At 42.4% G+C, this 17,849-nt stretch overlaps 1 protein-coding gene across 1 annotated transcript in view; it reads right to left on the reverse strand.

Annotated features, from left to right (window-relative positions):
• The window catches only part of LOC138185019 (uncharacterized), an 82,052-nt gene extending 65,062 nt beyond the window's left edge, over positions 1-16,990 (reverse strand). Inside the window, exons 1-2 of the mRNA XM_069123605.1 lie at positions 16,492-16,990; positions 8,011-8,219 (exon numbers count right to left, since the gene is read on the reverse strand). Of these exons, the coding sequence (XP_068979706.1) occupies positions 8,011-8,219; positions 16,492-16,860 (578 nt within the window). The 5' untranslated portion in view covers positions 16,861-16,990. The remainder of the gene's footprint in view (positions 1-8,010; positions 8,220-16,491) is intronic.
• Positions 16,991-17,849: the final 859 nt, after the last annotated feature.

Consider the following 17,849-nt stretch of genomic DNA (forward strand, 5'->3'; position numbering starts at 1 on the left):
CGTGTCCGTCAAGGTGTTAAAGAGATTGTTTTATATAGAAACTTGTTTTTTAGATTAGATACGGAGATATTACTGTGATTATTATGTAGGGTAATGTCGTGTTAGAGCATCGACTGTCATTACAGCAATACGCTCGCTGGAGAACGGACGTTGTTATTTGCTAAGCGGTGAAATATTACCTTCATTAAGACAGCCGTTTCCAGGGATTAGCAGTCGAAAGAACGTACAATTAATTACGACACGTTCGAGCCGAGCGCTCGTGTTACTTCCTACCAAGCATCGGACAGGAAATTTACGATCGCTTTTTGCCCCCCATCTCGAAAATCTCGTAACCAAAAAGAGAAAAAAAGCAAATTATACGAGATATGAACACTTACGAGATACGTTTACGAGGCACAGTCGGAGATCGTATTATATTCTATGTTAAAGATCTGCTTTTAGTCGAATCACTATATAGTAATCATACGATAACAAGTTACAATTTCTCTTATTAATCCTCAGAAATCGGACTACTCTAATAATGTCGAAGACTAATCAAAATGGTTCAGAATACACATATATAATTATTCATAAAAATCTTCGTACATTCTACATTTTAAACCGATACTATTTTTGATAAAATAAAATCCTACGAAATCTTATTGTAACGTTAGTATATTCTATGCCAAGAATAAGAACTGGATCCAAGTACAGTTAAAAACGGAAATATCTTTAATAATTGGAAAAATCGATTGTTGCTGGCTTATTTAAATATAGGTACATAGTACGAAGAATATTCTGTAAAAATTTCGTTAAAAGACTTCCAAAACTTCGCTCAGAATTATAGTCAATGTTAGCAGAGCGCAAATATAAAAAAGTAGACGAAGAAAACCAACTCGGGCACCAGCGTCCGGTCAAAATGACCGGGGTTCAATGTCTGACAATTAAAAACCAAAATCCTCCGTCCACCTGTCAAACCTACCAACCTGCAACTACTAATTATCCCACTATCTCGGTATTAAGCAGATCCCATTGTGCAACGGTTTCTCGGCGAACCAGGGTCGAGGAACATCCCACGCAAGCCGAGCGTGAAGCAGTGGGCCGAGAATTGGAATAATTAGAAGTCACCGGTCGCGGGCGAGTCACGAGGAGCATTACGAACTGCGGCGGTCAGGACACGTCGCTGACCATGGACAGGAAACTTTCGAGGTGAAAGGTGTGAAAAGGGGCTCGCGGGGGTAAGAGCGGAAGACGTGGAACCGGTAGGGGAATAAGGATGAAAATATCGTCTCGATGGTGGCCCGAATTAAACGTTTAGTTGTAAAGGCAACACGTATGAGCGTCGTACGCGGTGCAAAGAACGAATAGAAAGAGGAATGGTAGGGTGACTTGGATGTAGAAGAGACAGAGTAAGAGGGTTAGGGGAGGTTCCGCAAGGATCGAGCCGGCGGGGAAGCGAATATGGGTAGGTCGGAGGTGAGAAGGTGGCAGAGGTGGAGGTAGCAATTAACTTCTCCTCGCGAGATTAGAGCGAGATATTACGAGATATCGAGCGACTTAACGGCAACACGCGAGAGACTTCAAAGGCAGTAATAAACTGTCTCTAATGAACCCCTTATCGTTGCTACCACCACCCTCAAACTTCTTCAGCGACCTACCACCACTACTACCACTACCACGAAACCAACACCCCGATAGTTGGCAGCAGCCAACGACTAACCAGGCCGCTTGTACGTGTCCGCGTGTTCTCTACCACTCGAGCCCGCATCGGTCTGAACGCTGAAATACTCTTCTTCTTACTTTGCCTGCATACCAAACCCGCACTTCCTATACACTATACATGCGACACGACCAGCGTGTTTCTCCTCTCGCAGCGTGTTTCTTGCCGCTTGTTTTTCTTCCCTTCCCTCTTCTTAAACTTTTTCTCCTCCACTTCAGCGGACTTTTTTCTCCAATCCTTTGCCCTCTCTTATCCGTGACCCTCCTCCGCGCGCGCCGCGTCATCAGATCGTGTGTTGTCGCACGACCAGCGCGATAAGGTGCCATTACCACGTCGATCGCGATTCCTGTCATGCGGAAAACTCGTCCCGCCACGTCGTTCGCGTGCCAGCCTCTATTACGCTCTCACCACTTTGTAAATACGTTCCACCGTCCGAGGAACGATCGTTCGCGCGTATCTCGCTGCTCTTTGCACCCGGGATGCTGCGTTGATCGCGCGATCAACGATCCTTTGCCGGTAAACTCGTACGTCGATGTATAACCAACGGTGATACGATGAAATCTTTCATCGAAGAGTAGGATGTCTCGTGTATCGTGTGCATTAGATCGATTTCTAACGCGTCATTGATCGCGTGTCGACGCGGAAACCGCCGCGAGGAGAACAGTCCCGAGTGTACTCCGATCTGGCCGAACCCGTTCGGCTATTCTTTCTTTTTTCTTTTCATTCCAGCCCCTCAAAGTGACAACGGGGCGAAGAGCCGCACGCCACTCGACCGCGTCTACTCTTAATGGAATTACAAGCTACAAACCGGTCCCCGGGACCGCGAAAGGGTTAGGAAGCGAAATGGCGGGATCGCATCGGCGATGTCCTCTCCCGGCAAGCAGCCGGTCGGAATCGCGGCACGACGGCAGACGAAGCACCCTGTCGCCGGGCTCCGTCAAGCCCAATCATGTTGATTCAACAAAGTACCCACCTACCCAAATTGCTGGAATTTGGTATTCGGCCAGAAAGACGGAGCGAGGAGAATCAGAGAAAACGGTGAACAGAGAGCGGGACACAGAGAGAGTGAGGCGGAGGGGGTGGTCGGGAGGATGAGGAGAAGTGGAGAAAGAGAGAGAGAGAGCGAGGTGCTCTGAAGCGGTCTGATTGCACATCTAGGCCAAACCAGCACCACGACGACGTCGCTCCAGCGGAAAGCCGAGCGATGATTGGCCGCTCTCTTCACTCCGCAACCCATGCCCCTTCACCCTCCGTACACCTTCAATCCCTTCAGTCCTCGTCCGTGCACCCGAAACCCGATGGCGTTGGAGGCTGGGGGTGATTGGACGCATCTCGGTGATTGTGGCACCCGCCACCCTACCACCCTCCCTCTTTCCTCCCGAAACTACCACCCACTCAGCCACCCACCCTTCGTACCCCGTGTGTCCCGACTCGAACCGTTCCCATACCTATACCCAAACTCCCCCATCTTCCTCTCTCTCTTTCTCTCTCTCTCTCTCTCTTTCGCTCCCTCTTCTCCCCTTTCTCCCCATACCCCTCGTGCACGGCTGTAAATCGAGTTTACCCTCTTGCCGTGGCTCAGCCCTTCAATCAAACTGATTGAAACATTCCTTGAATCCAAAAGAAACGAACCACTACCTCCTACCCTCGCCTATCTCTCCGCTCTGTCTCTCTTTTCTTCCCCACGCTTATCCTGTCTCACTTTCTCTCTGGATCAACCTTCTCTTTCTCCTTTACTCCCCATTCACTCGGTCGATCGCTGGTTCTCCCTCTGTTCCGGGTATCCCTCTCTTTCTCCCTCTTACACCAGCTGTCTCTGCCGCCTTCTATCTACGGATGTGCAATTCGACCGTCTCTCTCCCACCGTCCGTCGCGCTTTTTTCTCGGCTGGCTCCCCCTTCTAGCAACCCCTACCGCAAGCCTGATGTCGATGCTTCTGTCGCGTCACTCCGCTCCGGAGTGCTACTTCTCTCAATTCGGATAGCGGCTTGTTTTTCCTTCGAAATTTCACGGGGAAATTTTCTCGACGAGTTACGCCTTTGCAGGCAGATGAGGGGGCAGGAGGCGGCCGCCTCCCGAATTGTCGTGGCTGACTCGCAAGTATACACATACGGGTATACACGAAGAAGGATCGTGACGTGGTTGTGTCTTGCGAGAGTCGTTCCGTCAAAGGATTGTCTTTAACGATACTGCCGGCTCCGAGTTCCCGGGTAACCTAACGAGCAAACTGAACAGGATATTAAATTGAGGCAATCGTTGCCGGCAAATTGAACCACTTTTCGTTCTGTCGAACTCCCGCGATGAAATATGACGTTGAATCTTGTTTTATGTATTTTAAATATCTCTTATTCTCTCGGAGTTTCACTTCCATCTTCCAAGTTCGAACGATCGATCCAAGGACACTGGCGTACCATCTTTTCCAAAATTTGCCTCTTTCGATTCAATTTTTCCGTCGCCTCGAACTCTTCCTCGGGAACTTCGATCTTTACAGAGTCAAACTTACTTCGTGTAACTCCATCCGCAATGATAATACATTTTCTATATTTTGTTTCTATTCCCTTTTCTTTTTTTTTAATTTCACTAACAAAATATACAGCTTTCAAGTTGCAATATACATCCTAAATGAGTTTCCTGCGAAACAGATCAGCGAGGAAAACACGCGATCGTAATTAACGCCAAGTTTTACTCGCATTGTGTTTCCAGCGAGATCGATTTCTAGGACGACGTCCGACTTCCGGAAATACGAAGGAACCGCGCGCGCCACTGGACATCTGGATGGACGAATCCGTCTCCAATTCCGGCATGCGGGACGGAGACGCCTCGTAATCAAATATTGATACTACGCTAGACTAAATCGTTGGACTGTGCTAACAGATTAGGGCGTACGTGTGCTGCTGCGGACGAGTCTCTCGCGATCGGTTCGACAAGGAAGAACCACGACTAACACGGCCACGAATACAAATGTCCAGCGGAATCTTATAATCACAATAATTCAATAGAAAACGAAATTTTCTATTTTTACGAGGAATCTAAGGTAACCCTTTCAATGTTTCCTCCTTTGATCGATTAATAGATTTTTCATATATTTATACACAGGATTGTATGAATGACGGATGAGAAGGGACTACGTTTACCGCAGTCGCCAATATAAATGTTTAAAGGAATTTTATAATTAATGCGACTTAAGGAAAAAACAAAATTTTCAATTTTCACCTGTTCTCCTTTCGCGTTCATCACTAAAAATGCGGCTATTCATGTGTAGAATTATATATGTTTCGTTAGAAATGTCTCCATTTAATAACATTTTCTTCAATCTACTTTTATCTTGTTTTTTAAGCCATTTTGCCAAGAATGTAAAAAAATAAAATAACAGTTATGTGTCTGTAATATTATTTACGAATGATGAAATAAATTAATTAGAGGAATGAAACGCCTGTACCAACGAAGGTATTAATCATTAAATTTTTAATTTTGGACTAGATCTTGTGTATAATTACATGTATTAATATTCTTGTGATTATGATCTGTGATATTTTTACGATCCTTTCAAAGTAAAAATTTCAAATGTTCCTTAAAGCCTTCGCTACACGAAACCAGTCCCCGTCGAAGATCGTAATAAAGGAATTAATTAAACGAAGTATAAAATTTCATAACGACCAGCCGACCCGTTTTACTTCGAACTGCCACGGGGCTGAATATTTTCCTTCATTGTCGACCGTTTAATTAATTCGTTCCATCCCCGGAACGCTGGCCAATTCGTTTCGACTACGTGTCACTCTCTTTCATGTTTATCTAATTTGTCAATTCTCCAACAATTACGTAACTCTCAAGAAAAAAATAATCGAAAGAAAAAAAGGCAGGTAATACAACTTTCGAAATATTAATTTATCCATCCAATCTACTTAATGAGAATCAACCATAAATTTATCAGATTATATATATGCTGTGATCAATAACGAGAACAAATTACGTTTCAGTATCTATTTCATCACGCTCGCTCGTTCGAAGACTGTATCATATATTTTCCAGGTTTAATCAGAGATGAAAAGAAGCATCGTTTCGCGGCGAATTAATAGGTCGACAAAGGAAAAAAGAGAATACGGACAGACTCATTGGATTCTGTACACACCGGCTGCCCCGGCCAGATTGTGCCGATCTATTTTAAGGTGATGCCAACTAACTTCTGCGTCTGTTTCTCATTAAATTGCGCTTTGACCTCGAATCTTCTAAATTTGGAACGGTCTCCGTCGATTAACCGTTTTCAAACGCGACGTAGACCATCTCGGTAATTTTTCAATCTATCGAGAATCAGAGTCGATTTGACATATCGACGAGATTGTTTGGAATCCTGAACCTTCGCCAATAATACAAGTCTAAATATCAGTAATTTTATGACCGGTATCACATTATAGCGGAACAAACAACTTTGAAAATAGTAAAGTTTTCAACGTTATATCGATACATCATTAAGATCGTTAAAATAATTTTGTCACATAATTTTTGCTTAACCTACCATAGCCTCCGTATCACAAATCAAAGTTTCCCACTTTCCCTTCGTTTAAACTTAACGAACTAAAAATGAAGAACCTCTGTTCACTCGATGATAAACCATCTATTCGAGAAATCGATGATAAAAGGTATGATCAGAGAGAGTCGCGAACCGGGGCAAAACATCACGTTGTTACAAAGACAGTATTCGAAAAGAGGGACGAAGGAAGCGGCGTATAATCAACGGCTAAGTGTCACAGCGAAGTGACAGCTTCGTAGATTGCAGCTATTTTGCGCCAGCGGAATGTTGATTGTTCGATACTTGGCGCCAACGAGTCTGTTCGGTTGGTGATCATCGATGCACCGGAAGTGGTGCGATTAATTCAGCCGTAGTAAGCGTTTATCAGCATGAAAACGTTGCGTATCAATTATCGTTAATTCCTATGTCAGTTGCGAGCCAATGCAACTTCGCTCGTGTAATCCACGCCTCTTTTTCTTCTGGTGCTTAAAAGTTTTATCATCTTCATCGTATTACTTATCCGCTAGTGCAGACACGTTTAATAATCGAACAGGCTGATACGAATACGCGGCCACGGAATTAATCGGTCGAGCAATTGCGTGTCTGCGATTTAATGAAGCTCTAAACGCGACGTTCGTGCCGTGTAATCCTGTTTCGCGATCAATCAACGGCTGCGAGTTGGGACGTTTCAGGCGAGCAATCGGGTCATCCCCCTAAGTAACGCCAGCGTTTCCAACAATTGATAATAGCACCGCTAAAACGTAATTTGTACTTGAATAAATGTCTTCTGTAGAAATTAGAGTAAACGGGGAAAGATTTATAACACTTGACGATAACGCTCGATTCAAGTTTGTATAATCAAGTTGGAAGAATTTTAACGAACATTAGGTTGCGGACGTTCATGCATTTATGGGAAATTCAAATACTCTGGATTCGCATAATACGCAAAAAGTATATAGGATACTCAAAATTGCTCGTTATCATCTCCATGTGAGTTTCACTTCTCTAACAATTAATTATTACTTAATTCTCTACTAATAACTTCTCATAGAAATACAAATTTACATAAACATTCGCAGTTTACTACTGCTGCTGTTGCTAGTGACATAGAAACTGAAGAATTTTAACGACGAAAACGATTCAAAAAAGTATCGAATAATAGCATATCTTTCCTAGTGTAGCGGCACATGAGCGTAGAAAAAGTTCAAGTTAAAACGGAAAATTCAAATCTGGGAGAGACCCATATTATTGTGTCTTTGAATACTAACGTTGTTTTGGGTTACAAAGTCTAGAAGCAAAAGAACTTTGAACATTGCTTAAAAAATTACATTGCATAAAAAATAGAAAATTGTTATTGCTGTTTCCTATGATCTTCAGTCAGAGTTACACAAAAAGGTTAACCCTTTGTAGTAACGATCCGTTGATATAAATGTATGAACATTAGTATTATTATCCATTCTTCGATTGGTTTAGTAGCATTGAACGAGCGACGATTAAAACCGGCATACACTATCTCTGCACTTATACTTATTTTAACTCGTTACTTTATCAAATACGCATACACGTTATAACCACCTCACTAGTGTAATTTCTACACGCGAAAATTGTTATTATATGTGATTGATATTTTTCAATTTGTCTCTTTCATACATGAAAATGTAAAAATATTGGTGTTGTTGGGAAACGAATTTCGCGATCGTACGAATTTTGTAGTTCGTTTCACAAATTCGCAACGATACTCGTACCATTAGGTAGTTGAATGGTTAGCTGGGCTACTTTCAAGAGAACTGAGTACGACCCTTACCTTCTGTAGTCGCTTTTGCAGAGGATCATGCCGCTCCTGGTGTAGCACGAGTGGCCGATTTCCGCCAGTGCCGCACCACAGTACGAGCACTTGAGGCAACCGTTGTGCCAATACCGATCCATCGCCAGCAACAGCCATCTTTCGACTATTTGACCGCCGCAACCGGCGCACTGCTGGATCCCCGTTGGTCCACTTGGACCACCTTCTTGCTGTAGCAAAAAGAAAACACCATGTTTCATCATAATTTGCATAATTCCTTATGTAAAACTTGTAAATCAATTTATTCAATTTATTATTTCGTCTTACGGGCGCTTTTTCCAGAAAGCTACGATTACTATTTGTCAGCAAAGTGAAAATCATGTTGAAACGATTTGTAAATTGGAATTCGGAACGATTTCAATTGGTCAATATGGAAATTAAAGAATGGAATCTGGTTAGAAATATAATAGAAGATTTTTGGTAAATTTTCCAAGAGTTTTCCCAGGCAGAGTAAATAATGTTTCAGGATTTCGAAATCGTGTTTCCTAGAGAAGTTCTCGAATAATAATTGGCTCACGCAATTAGGAAGCAACGAAGTTACTCGGTGACTTCAACTTCTTGCGGCACTGAGAACTGCGAAGTTCTCCAACCAAACGGCGCGAAGTGGAAATTGATTTGTCCAAACAAACTGGCGAATGCTACTTTCATGGATACACGTGAAAGTACATGGAACACTTTCCAATTGATATTCTGCTACAGGATAAAAGAATACATGAAGTATAACATATAAATTTTCCCAAATTTTCGCACGGTGTATTTTATGTGCGCAGAAAACACGATATGAAGCATAGAAATTTTAATTCTTTCTTATAAGGGAACTATATATTGCCTTCCTCAGTTAAAACGGAATTTCCTATCTAGTATTCTCTTATTTTTCAAAATGTCTTGAAATATGAATGAAATTCCTCAAGGTTTCTACTTTAGGTGAAGTTGCATTATACAGACCCGTTACAAAATGATGAAATATTTTAAATGGAATGAAGAAAAACAGATAACACGAAGAAAATAATAAAGCTTCGGTTTTCCTTAATTTGCAAAATGGTAGTATCTACATAAAATTTTCATTAATAAGGACATAATACGGTCTAACCGTGAAAGCAATAACTGTAAAGAAATGTAAGGCGAGTTTCTTTGTATCTTTGAATAATTACGAACATTTTGTGCCTTGACTTATGAGGAAGCATACAGTAAAATATAAATTCCACTAAAAAGACTCGATAGTATAGTAATTTTAAACAAACCATATTAAACACAAATAAGTAAAACAGCAAGCGTATTATGAGGTACCTACTATCGTTTATAATGTTAATGGCTGAAGCTATAAAAGTTTATTTATCACTAAGCTGATTTACCACAAATTGGTTCTTTAATAGAACCTGCCTTTCGCCCCATAGTTGGACAATATAACAATGACTTACACAGTACCATTCTACAAATTTTATTCATTATTCCAATGGAATCAGAAAAAAAGACAAAAGTACGAAATTTACATTTGGAAGATAATAAATCATCGCATTGTTCCTGCGCGACTTTTTCACCATTTCGTAACAAGCGAGCACCCATTAACGTGAGCGCAATTACATGTGAGCGTAATTACGTAAAGACACATTAGCAGATCGATTAAACGGCGCGGTATTTCTTGTTTTAATCGGCAAAGACTTTGGCTGTTTTATCGAGTGTCCACCGGCCGATTACACAACGAAAATGTTAAGCGTAATAACACGTTGCAACGCGAGCCTGCGACGATTCACGGTACTTCTATTACCAGGAAAGAGGGAACGAAGAGGAAAAGGAGGAGGAGAAAGAGAGAGAAGCATTGCTATAATTAATACGAAATCGAAAGTCATTAACTGACGATAAATCATCGTGAAGCGTCAAGCGGGCAATCTCGGCGAACACTTAGTCGCTCGATTATGTAAACGCCGGTAAGCGTGAATAATCGTGGTCGACGTCGCTGATTATTAAAATATACGGCTATCTGATAAACCAAGCTGAGAATTGTCGCTGCTCAGCTCTGCACCGGGAAAATCATTGCAACCTTTCGATGTACGAGGCTTCCACGAGAATACTGTACGTGCTCTATTGTCTCTCCTTGAAACGTCTTATCTACCACATCATTTTGAAATATTCGAGAAAACCTAACTTCCATAGTATACCTTCTCCTGCCTTCGTTTTTTTTTTTTTTTTTTTTTTTTTTTTTTTTTTTTTTTTTTTTTTATTAAATCGGCGACATTTAATTATTATTTCATAGCAATCGGTATAGTTAGTGTACATGCAATAGCTCACGAAAGTATTAGATTGTCCGGAAAGTGTCTTCCTTTGGCAAACGTGTTTTTTACGATGCACCTTCATACAAACGTGAAACCAAGTCTGTGAAATATCGCGGTGTTTATCTCAATAGAACAAAATGGATCGCACGTAATTCGACAAAATAATATAAAACAAAAAACGTTGTGTGTCCATTATTTCCTCATAAAACGAAAGAAACTTTTCGGACAATCTAATATTTGGACATTTGTAGAAACCTTTCCTATATATGTTACGTTTTCTATACAAAACATTCTGAAAATTCATGGCTTTGAAATATCACAGTAACGAGAGTCCACTGTCATTATGTATAGCGGTAACGAATCTGAACTTGCACATACATAGAAGCTACGTGATATTTTGTCCAAGTTTATCTTGGATTCATTAGCATCTCTGTTATTTTACCAATCGTCGTGACAGTCGTGTCTCGTTAAACACATTATGGCGCTAATAAAATTTCAAAATGTTTGGCGTAACAGATATAATCATATTCACGAAAGGTATGCATAAATGTTAAAATATTCTCGTGAGCCATTGTATATCTTGAAAAATGACAAAACGTTAGAGGACAGGACATTTGGTAGTGTCGCCATCGAAATTTTCGTTCGTTTGATCGAGTGTTCCATCGCGTGGATTCTCGGTGGATAAATTCGAGGCACCATACCGCGATTGTAATCTGTTTCAAAGTAAAAATTCACGTGAAGCGTGACTAACGCGCGGAACAATTAAGGGGTAGGTTATCTTTAAGGCGAATCTTTTATTACAGGAAATTGAAAAGGAAAAAAGAAATATAGACAGGCCCAAGTACACGTTTTCTGGGAACTTGCACATTTAGACGCTTCCAATTTGTTGGGAAGCGGAGAGTGTCGTTTCAATAAGCCCGAATTCAAGCAACGTACCTTTTCTTGCCGGTCATGAACGTCATTAATTTCTGTCAAGCGCATAATAAACTCTAAACGGATTCGAGTGAGCCATGCTAAAGACCGGCCACTTCAAGCTTTTTCTTCGGTTCACTGTTCAACTAGAGGAAATCAATTTCGAGTGTCTAAATGATACACGTTAACGTGCATATTTTTCCTCCTATTAAAATTGAAACTTAAAGAATTTGAAACGTGTAATTGGACGTTAGAGTATGTATACGAGTAGCGTGAAAGATGAAGGAAGGTTGTCTAACAAAATTAAACCTATACAATTCAATAAATGTATATCTGTTGAGGTTATTCGATGTGTAAACAGAGAAACTCGTGGATAAATTGTAAGGTAGAAAATATATTTAAATAGAAGTGTAATTATAAGTAAGAATACTGAGCTAGTCCAGATCAGCACGTTAGCTGTGTTACCCAATAACTGAAAACCCCGAAGCCAACGTCGCCTGTCTACTGTTTATGGTCTGTCTTCGTTGCAGTCTTTTGTCTACACGCTGTCGATGGCTAGAGTGCTTGAGAAAACTAAAAAGACCAGATGTAGAGTTTTCTTAGAAGTGGTGACCACTTCAACAATATCAAATTGAAATGTAAATCGAAACGAACTTTCCGGCCAATATATCACCATAAATGGTTATCGTCAAATGAACCGAAAAAAAGAAGTCTTATAGGTTTCATAGATTGGCATGTTCTTCGTGTAACAATAGAAAAGAGAAATTTGAAAACAGTCGTTTAACCAAAATTTTAACTATATTACTTTACTATAAGTAACTTTCCAATATTATAAAATCTATTTATTCAGGAAATGAATGATTCAATCAGTCAAAAAAAAAAAAAAAAAAAAAGAAAAAACGGTTTCCATAAGACCGATCAAATTTAGCGAGTCTATTCCAGATTCCGTCATCTCCTGCAACCTGTTCGGTGAAACGAAACTATTTCTGACCGAGTCGAGCGTTATTACACGCGCGACGACTGCGCGATGAGCGGTCGCGCGTACCAGCGTGGAAGCTTCGAAAAACAGCGAGCGCGCAACTGGTTCCGAGGCCGTTGCTTGATTTACTGGAACGATTTCTATGATAATCGGGCGGAACAAGCCTGGACTTGAAGAACGCACAAACGAAAGGACCAAGAGACACCGAACGTGACGCCGTAAATTCAAAATCGAGGCCGATATTGGCGCTACAGTTCTCCGCGAACTTTGATCTCCATGGAAAACTTCTTGCAAAATCGTTGTTGTAATTTGCTTACAAGAATCGCGTGGCTTATCGTTCCACTTGCATCTCATGAGATATCGCGACAACGACCTTTCTGTCCACGCGAGTCCGCGAAAGAAAGGTAGAAAATGCAACAACAAGTAGAGAGCAAAAGAGAAAAAGACTAGAAGTGTGAGAGAGTTCAAGGTGGCTCGTCCGAGTAAACGTCAACAAAGAAAAAAAAGTGTCTTCTTAGAAAGCGACGCGTGCAGCGGCGGTAATTTATCGAGGAACTAGCATCGCACGGTAAACTCGGTGCTCGTGTTCGATCAACGAGGAAAATCGTTTTCCTTCTCACTTTTTGCCTCGACCTAACGACACTTCTTTCGCAATTACCACGCAATTACGATCGTCCAGTTACTATAATCGAATGAAACTCGCGTAATTGCGCGTAGGAGGTGAGTCACAATGCAGTAGGGAACAAGAGACAACGTTGATCATCGTGGATTCGATTGTTCTTACAATTCCGAGGCAACGAGTCGAAGCAAATTGCCAGGGAAAAATTCGGAGAGCAGAAGAAAGAGAGAGGGGAGAGTGAACGTAAGCAGCGACGCGTCGTATTAAACAAACACAGGAGAAACGTTCTCTGCGTTGCGCAATCGTTAGCTTGTTGGAAAAATTTAATTAGTCCCCCCACAGCTTCCCTAATGAGAACCATTTTCGCGACACGGGCAAAAAAGCATGGTGTATTGTCTTTCGTTGAATGGAAGAGATAAAAAGGGATAGAGAAAGGGATGGATCGATGAATATGCATATTTAGGCGGGAGAACGTGGCTAATACGAACGTTCGATTCACAACGATACCATTAACGCGAGGCTGAGATCGGAAACAGCCGAGCATCGGGACAAATCAAGGCAATCGGAACTGCCGGAGTCGTGCGAGCAATTTGCTTCAACTAGGATCACTGTCGAACGTCCCCGGTCAGATTCTGACGAAATTCGAACGTCCAGGCTCGAAATTTGCAACTGAAAATCGATTCAGAATCAGCGAACGTTGAACGGTTTTCTTTCTTTTATTTCATTGATCCACGTTAATTATTCGTACAATTTATGCAACACGAAAAGCTATGCAACGATAGTATGGATTCACTTCTAGACACTTTAGGGTTACGAAAAATATTCAGGACGAAATAAGCAAACCACAGCTTCCACTGTGCAACTAGTTCGCAGATATTGCCACGTTTGTCGCAATGAATACCACAGAGAAATCATCTAAATGACGAAAGACCAAGTAATATTATAATTTGGCTCTTACAATTTTATCTCCGGTGAAACATTTCATTTGGTTCATCCGTGACGCGATGGCGCTGTAGTGATGCGCGTGCACCTCCATGATCACCAACAGGCTCCCTCGACACAGTACCCGAAAATGATCGTCCTCAAGCACTTCTCACGTATTCACGGGCACTGATATAATTCGTTCTCGTTCGAATCGCCAACAACACGAAAATAAATCCTGTTTGGTATACACCTTGTTTGAACCACCTTGCACCAACCACCACGAAGAACCATTCAGGAAACACGATATATTTCCACGGACCTGCACGGAGCACGTTGTTCTTGGAATCTACGCGTCGCGACAAAGTTGCGTTGCCGTCGGCAACCGACAACAAGCTTCTCCTGATTCGTTGTAACGCGCCGAGTGTAGCATCCCGTGGGCTTAGTCCAAGCTATATACACGGTGATCGGTCCCAAAAACCACTACGCGTGGTAGCGATGACGATCGCGATTACACGACGCAAAAAGCGGTCACAGAGCGCGCGAAAGACACACAGGGAAACGGTGTATATAAAGACGGATATATAAAGCAAAGAAGAAGGTGAGAGAGCACGCGCCACGAACAGAGGAAAAAGACGAACCGGTCCCGACCGAAGTCAGCAGCAAACTGACTGGTCCGTGGCTGCTTTGGGCCTCTGAATGCCTTGCGAGAGGCCCCGGGTTCAGGTAACCCAGCCAGCCACAGCAGGAGTGGGCCTGCTGGTGGGGGAAATAAAAAGGTGAGCCTAGAAAGGACCTAACTAACGTTGAAAGGGGACGGGACCCATCCATAGCTCCGGCCAGGCCGAACGAGGACAAAGATACGTGGTAGGGGAACGTGGAACAGAGATCGTGCTAAGTATTATGGAGTGAAACACGTTGCACGGAGAGAAGAGGGGGCGGCGTTCGAGGGAAAGAGGCAACCAGGGGGCAGCCTGGCCTCCTCCAGTTCCCCTCCGCCCCTATTCAATTATATTTCTCCATGGTAAATGCCTATATTGTTACGTTTGTCAATGGCGAGCTAAGTGAGGGTCACGTAGACGGATAATGTCTTCTGAATTTTAGCCTGCGACCCTGCTGCCGCGATTCTCTCGTTCGTCACTCTCGTTACCGACCCATGCAATGTTACTTGTAAAGGTATAGCTCATCGCACCTGTACGTGTCACACTGATTTCGCATCGAGGTGAAAAGTCGTTTCACACGCTAATCTATTGAAACGATCAAGGTGCAAATATTTGCATATTAGGGTGCATGGGTTAATCTGCTTACTCGGGGTAAGTTTGCTGCGGTAATAAAAGAAATGTAAGACTTTGTATGTAAACATACTTGATGAACAATTACTGGAATTTGTAAAAGTGCGTTGTTGTAAATTTATGAAGGAATTGGACGTTATGACCACTTTTGTAGTTCTAGTATTAAAATATGGATATATTTGGTGTATCAATAATTCTCAGGTTACGTATATGATTGTCGCCTACGATTAATATTTTTTCAAATGAGAAGTATTATTGTTTAGGAGAAATTAGACAGTGCAGAGGGAATGAACTTACGTAATGAACGGCCGACGCTGGTTATTACGCGAACAATGAGCCGCGTACACGTTCCAGCTGTTTCCGGTTGAAAACTTTTTCTCGTGACCATCGTCGCGCGACCAGCCAGCGTAGAAAGTGCATTTTAATCGTACGAGGAGAACCGTTTCGCGGTACGAAACGCTTCCAAGACCGGACCGTTCCTTCTCTCCTTTCCTCCCCTTCGATGGAACAGAGTTGGCGGGAAACGAACGCCACTCGACCAGGCCTCATTAACGAGGGATTTTAATTTAATTTCATTCGCCGTTTGATTCTGTAACGGTCGTCGGGAACGAGAATAAGGGGAGAGAATGGCAACGAATGGGATAATAAAAGCGAACAGGAAGTACAATGATACGGGGAATGATTCCTCTGTACGGATTGGGAACTGAAGATGTGAAATTAATCTGAAGAAATCATCTATAGAGTGATTTAATTTACGATGTGATCAAATTTACAGATACATTTCGAGATTCGAGATGAGAAGGGAAAGAGTTTTTAATGTTTATGGATTCAAATGTCGAAAGTTATACGATACCGATGTAGCACAGGTTCGAATTTCGCAAACTTTACAAAATTAAATAGATTGCTACGTTACTCGCATCAACTCTCAATACAATGATACGGGGAATGATTCCTCTGTACGGATCGAGAACCGAAGATGTGAAATTAATCTGAAGAAACCATCTATAGAATGATTTAATTTGCGATGTGATCAAATTTACGGATACATTTCGAGATTCGAGATGAGAAAGAAAAGAGTTTTTTATGTTTATGGATTCAAATGTCGAAAGTTATACGCTACTCGAGGTAACACCGGTTCGAATTTCGCAGACTTTGCAAAATTAAATAAATTATTATGCTACTCGCATGATTCCTCTGTACCAATTGAGAACTGAAGATGTGAAATTAATCTGAAGAAACCATCTACAGAGTGATTTAATTTGCGATCGGAGCAAATTTACAGATGCATTTCGGGATTCGAGATGAGAAAGAAAAGAGTTTTTTATGTTTATGGATTCAAATGCCAAAAGCTATACGCTACTCGGCGTAGCATAGGTTCGAATTTCGCGCGCTTTGTAAGATTAAATAAATTACTACGCTACAATCTTCTCAACAAGTTGACAAACTTACCTTAAGCGTACAATTGTTGTTGTGATTGACCGGTTGATAAGCAGGATGTCCCGGTAAGTGAGGGTGTGGGTGTCCGGGGTGATGTGGATGATCGGTCATCATTCCAGCACCGCTGTGATGATGTCCGTTGCTGCCCATGCCCTGTCCAGGCTGAAGGGACCCATAGGGGGTGGCTGGGTCCATTGATGGCCCATGAGGCGGCGAATGGGGACTTGGTAGGTCTGGGGTTGTTGTGGTGCCGCCACCGCCACCCCCACCGCCTCCGCCGCCAGTACTGTAGCCGTGATGGGGCCCGGAATGATGCGGACTGCTCGAAAGCGAGGGATGATGCGGGTAGGCTGCGGAATGGCCCGGATGGTGGGGGTTCATACCAGCGGTTAAAGCGCTCGCCAGCTTGCTCGGTGGAGAGGGTGGGCCCGATGAGCCCACCAACAGCTTCCCACGACGAAAAATAACAGTTACTTGCCTACGGAAGCTTACTGGACACCGGCTCAGTTCGAACCGGGTCTCTTCTTCCAGCTTTCTATAGTTACCTGAAACGAGAAAAAACAAGGTTATAGAGGTGATTCCGAAGGTTATTTGCGGGGCTGTTTGTATTTATAGGCAATGGCTACGGGTATTGATGGGTAACGTGGATTACAGTTGCAGGTGAACGTCACAGGTTGGAAAGTGTTATAAAGACGCGGTAAGCGGTATTCAAGTTGGTTTATAATGAGTTTTTGACAAGTTTTAAAGGTATAAGATACGACGTTATGGCAACCGGTGATGCCACGGTAACATTACGCGTTAGGTCGTGCATTAATAGTCACTAAACCACACGGATGTACGAGTTGTATCATGATATTTATTAGAGAAAGCTTCATAAAAGTTATTAAAATTACGAGCGGAAGGTCTGCGAATGGCTTGCTATCGAACTCGTACCAAGACTCTCGTAGCCCTGACTTCCATTCTAGAATTTTCAAAACACTCTATGTTATGTCGCGTGAAACGGTCCGTGCGACGTTCTTCATCTCTGACCGGCAAGGCCCAAGCACCATTAGACACACCCTCAATAAACCTAAGGCCCCACCATAAACCGAATCTTATTAGCTTGCAAGAACCTTTAATCCTGCAAATATTTTCGGTTTATAGCTGGTACTTAAAAAAGTCCTTAGGTCTATTGCACGTTCTTATAAATTCACTCCTAACGTTGGTCATAACCAATCGGCATCGCGGATCGTTACCCTCACTTTCCTGACGAAAAGTGTGAGCAACGAATCTACGTTCTTCGTTCAAAGGGCACACCCTTACCGAACTCTCCTCCATAATCACATAAGAGCGAACTTCACTTCTACGATATCAGGAGGGTCAACTCAACT

Source organism: Bombus flavifrons, chromosome 11, assembly GCF_040668555.2.
Source record: "Bombus flavifrons isolate JBK064 chromosome 11, iyBomFlav1_principal, whole genome shotgun sequence".
NCBI lineage: Eukaryota > Metazoa > Arthropoda > Insecta > Hymenoptera > Apidae > Bombus > Bombus flavifrons.